The sequence below is a fragment of the Nicotiana attenuata genome, chromosome 2 (genome assembly GCF_001879085.1).
Source record: "Nicotiana attenuata strain UT chromosome 2, NIATTr2, whole genome shotgun sequence".
Classification (NCBI taxonomy): domain Eukaryota; kingdom Viridiplantae; phylum Streptophyta; class Magnoliopsida; order Solanales; family Solanaceae; genus Nicotiana; species Nicotiana attenuata.
The window spans coordinates 65,898,069-65,909,328 of NC_031990.1; the positions used below are offsets into that span (position 1 = coordinate 65,898,069).

Here is an 11,260-nt window from a genome sequence, read left to right on the forward strand (position 1 = left end):
TTGTGGTGAAAACAGTTGTATTTCCAAGAAGTAGAAGCTATGATGTTTCTACTAGAAGAACAAAGATGCTCTAAAATTATAATCATTAATGATACGTTGACGCGACAAATAATAGTACAATGAGCTAAAGAAATAGTACCCCTATCTTGAGAAAGTTAGGACGTTCATATGTTTATAGTTTAGTTCATAATTTTATTATAATTTTTATTAAGTCTATATTTATATTGTAATTACGCTGAGTCAGCACACTAGACTATTAGTCAGTGTTAGTTAGTATAGTTTGTTAGTTGTTAGCAGATTAGTTAGTGGAGGTTTTATTTTCTTATTCTCTTTCCAGCTGTATCCTAGATGTACACTTGTATATAATTGAACAGTACTCAATACAAACCTAAGAGTTTCATTTCACAAAGTGAGAGACTCTCTACAGCTCTCATTTCTCTCTCTACAAACTCCATCTTCTAGAAGCTCTTGAATCCTCCATTGGAGGACATACAGAGCTTAGTCTACATATATAATCTTGACATGGTATCAGAGTGGAGGTTCTCTCATCGACCACGTCCTTCTTTGATTTTATGTTGATTCTAATCACTGAGTAACCTAGGGTTCTTTGTCAGTCGGCAATTTGGGGAAAATCTCGATCGGACGCGTGCAATGACGATTCGTCAAAGAAAAGAAGAAATTAAGCTACATTTCAGCTACACGAAAATAAATATAACTGATTTTGAATAGTTTTGATAGCGATTGTAGAGCAGACTGAAGATACGACAACAACGGCAACAACATAGACGGTAATCGATGCAACTAGCCTTTTTTACGTACATCCTTCTGACACTCTTGGTTCCAAACTGGTACATGTTCCATTTGGTGGAATTGGATATTATTCCTAGAGAATAAGTGTATTGAGATCTCTTTCGGTGAAAAACAAATTAGGTTTTATTAACGAGGATAGTAAGAGACCCGATGCAACATCTCCACATTTTTGTTAGTGGGAGAGATGTGATGATATGGTCACCTCATGGATCCTAAATTCTCTGGCAAAGGACATTGCTAATTGTGCTGAGTATGTGAATGATTCTGTTGAGCTGTGGAAGGAATTAGAGGATCGATATGATCAGACGAATGGAGCTAAGCTTTACCAAATCCAAAAAGAAATCAATGATTTGAGTCAAGGAGTGCTTACATCACAGGCTACTACACAAAAATAAAAAAGCTCTAGGAAGAATTGAATACTCTGAGTATCAAAACTCATTGTAGTTGTGTGTATACTTGTGGGGCAAAAGAAAGTATGCATAAGGTAGAACAAGATAGAAGATTGATACAATTTCTAATATGACTTAATGAAGTCTATACAGTTGTTTGAGAAAGCATACTCATGATGAATCCTTTTGCCATCTATGGCACTGGCATTTGCTCTATTGATACAGGAGGAAAAGCAGAGGGAATTCAGGCCAAGAAATCAGCTAAATGGTGATTCCACTGCATTGAATGCTAATCTAGGAGGAAGAACCTTTAAGACAAACTACTCGACTGGAAATCAGATTACAAACAACAGACCCCGACCTTTTTGTGACCATGGAAAACGACCAGGTCACATTAAAGACAAGTGTTATAAGCTACATGGATACCCCTAGGGTTTTAATCAAGGATCACAACAATACAAATAAAGTTCTCAAGGATACAACAACAATGCAAGGTTCAACAAAGGGAAGAACATCACGGCAAATGCAGTTGCAAAGACAAATAGAGGAGAGGAGGTGGAACACCAAGGAGAAAATCAAGCATGAGTCTTTCAAAGGAGTAGTATGGACAGATTGTTTCAGATTGGCAGTACTGCAGAAAACTCAGCCAGTGCAAATATTTCTTGTCGAGCTTCCGTAAATTTTGCAAGTATGATTGCTTGCACCTCTTCAATTGACTTTGATAATCCATCAGGCAAATATTTTAGTGCAAAAGCTGACTTATGGATATTAGATTTTGGGGCATCACATTAACTTTTAACAAAACTCACTTACAAAATATTATAAGCTTACCATATCATCTGCTAGTTAAACTTCCAAATGATTACAAAGTTAAAGTAACTGAAATTGGAGATGTGCCCCTGACACCTAAAATTGTTCTTTACAAAGTCTTGTTTGTTCCATCCTTTAAATTCAATCTAGTGTCTATCAGTTCCTTAGCAATACATCTTAAATTCATTGCATCCTTCTCTGACACTTCATGTCTACTGCAGGCCCATTCACTGAAGAGGCCTCTGATGATTGGTAAGATGTGTGATGGACTGTACGTCCTCTGTTCTAAGTGTGTGAAGAAAGGTATTCTTGCACCTTAACAAAATTAAGATCTCCCTTGTGTTTACCTCAAAAATACGAGTAACAATTAAATTTGATTTGTGGTTTTAAAGATATGTGAGTTAGTTCAATACCAATTAATAATCAAGAAGTATAAATTATAAATGAAAGAAATAAGTGAATCAAACCAGTGTTACTTAAGCAATATCGACCTCGAGCTCAGTGACCTCGAGATGAATCAAGAACAATAAAGCAAGAACAATAAAGTTAAAGGACAATTCTGAAAAACAATGAGCGAAAAGTAGAGAATATATTCTTTGACAATGATTAGATGATGTTTACAAATGAATGGGGTCCCCTTTATATAATAGGGGAACCCTAAATAAGGTACATTTCCATTTATAGTAAATAATCTTATTGGGACAGCTGTCTAACCGCCTAGTACGGATTCGTACAAATTTATTCCGGGATTTATGACATGATCTTAGGGACGTGGCGGGAATCTTGCCCATTCTGTTATAAATCCGGAACGACATTATCCCGTGGTTGAGCATACTCGGCTTCGATATTCATCATACTTAGATCCTCGGGCATTGAACTCTGTCTTCGAACTCGAGTCTAATCTATCAAGCTCTAACTCGACCTTAGCTAAGCCCGAGCTCAGGGCGACCCCTCAACCCCGGAAAATCGGGCACACCTGATTTTGACCGTATACAGATAGTCCTCGCATTGTTTAGAATAAGATGGTAAGAAACGATTTGAACCTCGATCTTCCGGAGTCTCTGACATTGGCGTCATTCCCCTAACGTAGGCGCTCGAAGTGACCGAAACATCCCATCGATTCGCATTCCCAAAATATTAAATGATGCCAGTAATGGTCGGCCACTAGCACCGCCGAACCGTCGCCGCTCATCTTATAAATACGCGGTTCCTTCTTTGAATTTAAAACATTACTCGTTCATCACTTTTTCTCTGATCACCTTTCATCTTCATCTCTTTCTCTCATCATCCGCTTCCACCGCTCTTTTAAGTGCCGAAAAATTCCAAACTCCTAGAAAATACCATGCTCCGCCACCATCTACATTTCTTAGCTTAAAACTATGGCCAAAACTTCCAAAACAGTCCCCCAAAAGGAGAAGGCACCATCTTCTTCTTCTTCCCGGTCGGCAAACCAGTGGTGCCGCCGGCTCTTCAAGAAATCACTCCCCGTCCTTGTGTGATAAAGAAGGATTTCAATATTGAAAACCCCCCCAATATCCTAGGCAGATGCGAACATGTATCTTGATATATCAGCTCGATATTGAAGAAGTACCTAAAGGCCATGAAGAAGGACTGTGGCTGGGGTGACGAGGTCGGGGTACAGATCCCAAACCCCGAGGAAAGCATTACTACCCACGTGGAGGGTTCTTAAGTGTTTGCACGTACCCCTTCACACTAGGTCCCCTCGATCCGGTAGTGATCGATTTCTGCAAAAGGTACGAGGTTACCCTCGGCCAGATCCATCCCTTCTTTTGGCGTATCGTGATTATGCTGCGCTATTTCTCCAGCAAGGCTGAGGGATTGGAGTTTACCCTCAACCATCTCATTCAGCTGTATCGGCCTCGGCTGTTTTGAGGGCTCATCAAACTTCAACGTCGATCGAAGAAAGCCTTCATTGCTAGTAACGATGAGGATAAAGATCGAGGCTGGATGAGCCGGTTTATTAGAGTGAGGACCTCAGATGTCATCCCTAGGGGAAATGCCAATCCCGGAGAGATGGAACTTTAATCGTAAGTGAAGCCCCTTTTCAAATATCTATTCATATTTCGCTTCGTGTTTCGTAATGCCTTTACCTTTTCTGCAGATGTCGCTTGGATGCCTCATGATATCCCTGACCTCGAGGACTGGGTTTGAAAGTTAGTTGTGACCTCTTCGTATGATGAGCGCAAATGGCACAATTTATCGAGGGGCAAATGGAAGGCCAAACATCATGGTACGTTTTCTTCTTAGGTTTTGATACTTTTCTTTTATTGGTGATTCCATCTCATTCATGTTTATTTGTGCAGTCATTAGAGATGTCTCCTAAATGAGGCCAGCTCCACCTGGGAAAAAGACCGAGTCCCTGACTCCGAAATCAAGGAAAGACCACAAGAGAAACAGGGTTTTGAAACCCGAAGATCCCCAGGATGTGGGGGCCCCTACTCGAAAGCCAAGGAGTAAACTTATCCATGTGGACTTGGATTCAGCCATCCAACATCTGGAAGATGAAGAGAACAAAGGCAAAGAGTCCACGCTGGTGCCCCAAACTAGGAAACCAGTCGAGGCCGCCAAGTCCCCCGAACCTGAGACCCTGCCTTTTGGTGAAGGAACTCCGAAGAAAGACTCGGGCAAAGCCCTCGAGTCCCCCGAGATTGAGATCATTCCCCCTCCTTCGACAAGTACGCCGGAGGGGAAAAGTGCTGAGAGGGTCGAAGCTAATCAGAGCGCCCCGAGTGAGGATCTCGGGGCTGTGATAATGGGTCACTCACCTTCTCTGCCATCTTACTCCGAGGAGGCAATAAAGGATGCTCGGGCTCTGCGAATGCCCGACCCGAGCAAAGTTCTCGAAGAAGATCGTTTTCGGGATTGCTTCATCAGGGTTGATGATGTTATTGACCTTAATAATGCATCTACCCTCTTCGAAGAGGCTCAACGTCTCTTCTCTCAGGTAAACACTAACTTTTATTGTTGTAATTTTCTTTTTCCTCCTCTTCTTTTGACTGACATGTCTTCGTTTCGTGTGTAGGCCATCAACAAGTTCAGGGCTGAGCTGAGCCAATATGAGGCCGAGCTCAGGAAGGATTCGGGTGAAGAGAAGGCCCTAAGGCTCCTCTGTAGCCAAAAGGAGAAGGAGCTCAAGGACCTTCGAGCTAACTTGGCCAAAGCTCGGAAAAACGAGGTCGAGCTAGATGAGAAAGTAACTGTGATTTTAACAAAGTATGGTCTTATTGATCCTACTGTGGAGGCTAACACTTCGATATCTCAGCTGCAACAAAAGTTGGAGATGATTGGGCAGCTCCGGGGCGAGGTTGATCAGGTTAAGGCTGACTGCCGCTGATGGAAAGAGAGCATGGATTAGTTTGTTGCAGATAAAGAAACTGCTCTAGCCCAATTGGCCTCGACTGAAACTCAACTCCGGGGCATTAAAGTGAAGAGACTGGCCCAGTCTAAGAAAATTGAGGAGCTAGAGGCAAAGCTTGTTGAGGCCGGGGCCGAAGTTGCACAGGCCAAGGCTAAAGTTGAGAAGACGAAGGCTACGGCTGATAAGACTATCGTCGTATACTTAAGGGATGCCGAGGTCGTTCAAGCGGAGCTAAGGGAGGCCTCCAACCGGGAAAAATGGAGTAATGATTTGGCTGTGCCAAGCCCGGAGGGAGACTTTCGAAGAAATCCACGCCCGAGGATTCGACCTCACTGAAGAAATAGCCCAAGCAAAGGCGTTGGAAATCTATGCCAGGTTTCTTATTTTTTCTGATGATGAAGATGTTGTTAGCGATTCCGAGGGCGGGGAAGATGAAGATGGAGTCCCCGAGGAGGAGGTTCCCGAAGATGCGGCTCTCGAGGATGCAGCTCCCGAAGATGTGGTTCTCGGAGATGTGGCCCCCAAAGTAGATTAGGTTCTTGGCCTCTCTTTTTTTATGTTTTTGTGCAAGGGCCCCTCATGGGTATTGTAAATATCTTTTGTAAACATCTCTTATAAATATAAAGAACCTCTTTGCTTCATCTTCGATTTGAGTTGAATTTCGTTTCGTCTTTATTTGAAAAAACATTAATGCTATAACTCTAATGACCAGTCCGAATATTGGCTTGAACTTAGAATATAACAAACCCTTAGGTTTTTTATTGATCAATGGGCGATATTTATAATAGAATACCTCTTAAGGTTTTTGTTAATCCTCGAGATAAGCTTAAGTCGATTTGACGCGAGCTCGGAATGATGGGACTCTTGAGTCCGAGTTGAGTGAGAGTAAGGTCTCGAACTCCTCATAATTCGGCCCTTAGGCTCTTTTATATTGGCCCTTAGGCTCTTTTAAGTTGGCCCTTAGGCTCTTTAGGTTGGCCCTTAGGCTCTTTAAGTTTGGCCAATTCGGCCTCTAAAGCGGCTATAATTTTTCCTCTTTTCGACTAAAAGACTTAGTGAAAATTTTCCTATGCCTTAGCATGTGTTTTTGTACCCGTTGGATTTTTTGAAGGTTCGATCGATTGGAACCTCATTTGTAATTCGTTTGTGTAACGATGATCGCATACCTCTTGAGGTTTTTTCGAAGTCTGATGTTATCGAGGCCTTTTAAATTATTCGAGGGATGATTTTATCGAAGCCCTTTATCATTTGCTTTTGCCGAGGGTAGCCTGATTTAGCCGATTTTTTAAGTGTTTGAAGGCCTTTAATTTTATGGCGGAAGTTGGACGTCTCCAAGCCGCATTATTTCGCTCGTAGCTATTTTATATGACCGTAGCTTTTATTATGGTCGTAGCCTTTAATATGGTTTTCGCCTTCGGGTATGTCTCTTGGACTTGTTATCCGATAACCTTTCGAACTTGTTCGAAACGTTAGTCCCCAAGTATGTTGGCCCTGGCCTTTATATCGAGGGGATGCCTCTTTAAGGTCTTATGAGTTCGAGTTTTCGATGACTCGGATGTGTTGACTATCGATGACAGTCCCGGAGTATTCGGGGTGCATTTGCGTTCTGGCTCTTGAGCCGATTCCCATAGAATTATAAGTATGAGGCTCGTATAATAATAGACTTCTTTGAGACACATAGTGTTTTGATATAGAAAGAACGCTTCTTTGAATAATTGATACATGCATACATGTTTTGCCGTTAGGGCTCGACTGTTCTACATGGACACGGTTCATCTGACCGTTTGGCCCATTACAAAGTTCTCCTATCGAGGCCCTCTTGGTGTGAAGTATTTTCCTCAAAAATATAACCTCTGAGGATGATGCCCCCCAGTATTCGAGGTTGATTGAAAAGAAGCCTTTGATACTGAGTTCCCCTTAGGTAGCACATAGTTGTTGCCTCGTTAAAAACCTTGCCGGTAAAACCCATTTGGGGACAAAATCCGATCTAAGGGAAAAAAAGTGCAACATGTGCTTTAAAACCTAAGGCCTTCGTGTAGAAAGGTGTCTTCGATATCTTCGATCGAACACCTGCAACGGATTAGTTTCAAATTCAAATGGGAAAAAAGGAGAAAGTCATACGTTAGCAATAGTATCATATGAGTAGCGATACGTGCCAATTGTTTAGCAGTTGTTCACCTTCCATAGTGCTAAGTTTTAAGATCCTTTACCGACAACTCCAAGGACTCAGAACGGTCCTTCCCAATTTGGGCTAGTTTCCCTTCATTCGAGTCTCGAGTATTGAGGGTAACTTTACATAGAACTAAGTCCCCGATTTCAAAGTGTCGAAGGTTGGTACTTCTATTGTAGTACCTCTCGATTCTTTGCTTCTGCACGACCATCCGAACAAGTGCTGCCTCTCGTTTTTCACCTAATAGCTCAAGGCTAGTATTCATAGCCTCGTGATTTGATTCCTCCAATGCATGTTGAAACCTGGCGCTAGGTTCTCCGACCTCGACAGGGATAAGGGCCTCGGAGCCATATACTAAAGAAAACGGAGTATCCCCCGTGCTAGAATTTGATGTTGTTCGATATGCCCAAAGGACTTCGGCTAGAACTTCTCTCCATTTTCCCTTTCCATCAACCAATCTTTTTTTTAGGTTTTGGATGACAGTTTTGTTCGTTGACTCGGCCTATCCATTCCCAGTTGGGTGGTATGGTGTTGATAAGATCCTTTTTATTTTATGTGCTTCGAGGAACCCCGTTACCTTGCTGCCGACGAATTGCTTTCCATTGTCACATACAATCTCGGCAGGTATCCCGTACCGGCATATGATGTGGTCCCAGATGAAGTTAATAACTTCTTTTTCTCTGACCTTCTCGAAGGCTTGTGCTTCCACCCATTTAGAAAAATAAACAGTCATAAAAAAAATTTAGCTTTACCCGGGGCCGTTGGTAGAGGGCCGAATATGTCCATTCCCCATTTATGAAATGCCACGGGGATAGGACCGAGTGGAGTTGTTCTCCGGGCTGACGGGTCATTGGTGCAAACCGTTGGCATTGATCACATTTTTTGACAAACTCCTTAGTATCTTTTTCCATGCTATCCTAGTAATAACCTGCTCTAATAATTTTGCAAATCAAAGACTCGGCGCGGAGTGATTCCCACAAGTACCTTCGTGGATTTCTTGTAGAACATAATCTGTGTCCCCCGGCCCTAAACAATGCGCTAACGGTCCATCGAACGTTCTCCTGTACAATGTTCGATCTTCATCTAATGCGAACCTTTGGTTCGTAGGGCCCTCGATTCCTTATGGTCGGATGGGAGTTTCCCACTTTTCAAATAATCGATATACTTATTCCTCCAATCCCAAGTCAGACTAGTAGAATTTATCTCGGCATGACCCTCTTCAACCACTGACCTCGATAATTGGACGACAGTCCTCGGGACTGTTGATACCCAATTTTTCCCTCATATATTTTAAAATGCATATATACTCTCAAAAATAGTGCATGAGCATCAACCAGTTTTTTTCCATAATTTTTATGTATTTTTAAAAGGATTTTAATTAATTTGTTCTAGCATTTTATTATATAAATAATTACTAATTGCATCACCAACGGTTTTATGATAATTTTATTGCTTAATTTTATCATTTACATTTATACTAAGCTTTAATTCTTTTATGAATAGTCATATGTACATGTTAGGGTTATAATTGCAATAACTTTGCAATAATGGCCCCATGTGTGCATAAATGCCTTATTCCACAAGAAAATAACCTTTTATATTTTTATAATACTAATTTATTACTTTAAATTATTTTCATGCACAAATGATATTTTTATCATTTATAAATTACTTTATAAAATTATTTCATTAAATTAATTGGGTATTTAACAAATAGCCTCTTTTAATTTTGTTTTAATTTCGGACCTAGCCCAAATTTTTACCCCCCAGCCCAATTAAAATCATAACCTAATCTACCCTAGCCCACTTAAATGTAACCCATGACCCAACCTCCAAATAACCCGCCCTAGTCCGGAATCAATCCTGGCCGTTGATCTCAAAAGATCAACGGTCCAAGACTCTCTTTCCTTTTTTAATTACCCTAACGCCCAAAACCCTACTCACTTCTCCAATTACGCCGCCTCTGAATCCTCTCCTCCTCTCTTCTCTCTCAGACGCTCTCAAACCCTAGAGCGTCGTCTCTCAAAATTCCTCCCAAATCCCTTTGATTCCCAACCGGATATGGAATCATTTGGTGATTTACCGCCTTATCCGACCTCCTACCTCTACTGGTTGTTCGATTTTTTTGTGTTTTGAAGGAATCTCAAAGAGATTCAACTCAGAGTCAACCTAGACTCTTTATTTTTTTCCGATGAACCTGCTTCGTGTTCATCGCTACGTTTGTGAGTATTGTATCTTTATGTTTATGGCTTGAAACTCCGGTTCTTAACTGGATTTTTCCTCGCCTCGTTCCATTTTTCAAATACCTTCATCTCTTTCTACCTGGTCTGTTCATATCCTTGTAGATCTGAAATGATTTTAAGTTTACCTGGTATTTTTCTCCAAAACCTTCTGTTTCATCCTTACTATTAACCGATTTTAATGTTTTCTCTAAAACTAGGGTTTCATTTCTTTTTCGTTTCTGCAAAACTTTTCTGAAGAAGTTTGAGTGTTTGATTTCGTTACTCTTTGTTTGCTTGACAGTGTATGTTCTAAACCCTAGGGTTTCTAATTATTTCATTAGTTGTTCTGGTATTTGCCCGTTATTTTCATCTCTGTCAATTAGAAGAGATTGACTGAACTTATTAGGGTTCAAATTATATATTTTTCTGCCATGATTGATACTTCTCTGTGATTCTCTACCTATTTTCCTTATTTGTGACCCCTAATTGGTACTACTTGCCTTAATTAGTTTATTAACCAAATTTATGGGATTTGATTGCTTTAGCCGACTCCTAGATGGTCTTTGATTGATTTTATTGCCTTGTTCAACCTCTAATCTGGGTTGATAATTGATTTTCCCTATTTTAAGGGGTCTTTCCCGGATTCTGTTGAGTTATTTGATTTAGTTTAGCCCCAATTAACTAATTAATTTTATTTGTATACCTTATTTGTGAACTCCGAATCATTCTTTGCCTTATTTGCTTTACTCTGCTAAGTGCTATATAAACCCATTCTGATTTCTTTCAAATACACGAACACACTCAGAAAGATACAGAAACACACACAGAAACTCTTATTCACACACGCTCTCCATTGTAATTCTTTCTGTTACTTGTGTTTGTTGCACTGTCTAGCCAGCTGAAAGCCAAGCCTAGACTATTGGACTCAGTTTGCCTTCACCTTCCTATTTGCTATCTCTTAACTGGTATGCCCCTGTTTCTGTTATCATAATCTCTTCCATGTGCTATGTGTCTCAGTATACTTCTGCTTTGATATTTGCTTCCTAGCCATCTCCTTCTCAACTACTATGCTTCAGTTCCTATTCTCTATGACATATATGATTAGTTCACTCTGAACTTCAACATGTGCATGTTTATTATATGCTTCTTGTTTATTTTAACCAGTATGCTTTAGTTTTGTTACCTATTTGCCCCACGTGGATGTGTGGTTAGTAGTCCAACATGCTTCTGTTCTTCCCTATATTTCTCCTAACCAGCATGACTTAAGTCTTGTCCTGTTCTATATGATAGCATGTTCCTATTTGATCCATGACACTTATTTGCTTATTTCCCCACTAGCATGCCCCGATTCCTGTCTTGTTTTATGTGCTGATAGTCTGCCTTAGCAACTCATGGTTCCTATATGCTTCTTTCAAGAATAATGTGTTTTTAGATTATCACTATCTTTTTTTGAATTGACTGTCTGATTTAGCCATTTTGA

At 40.6% G+C, this 11,260-nt stretch overlaps 1 protein-coding gene across 1 annotated transcript; it reads left to right on the top strand.

Moving 5' to 3' along the window:
- On the top strand, positions 4,354-5,923 carry LOC109220532. The gene is made up of 4 exons (XM_019384997.1): positions 4,354-4,974; positions 5,053-5,265; positions 5,386-5,650; positions 5,790-5,923. Exons 1-4 carry the CDS (start codon positions 4,354-4,356, stop codon positions 5,921-5,923), a joined length of 1,233 nt encoding a protein of 410 aa, XP_019240542.1.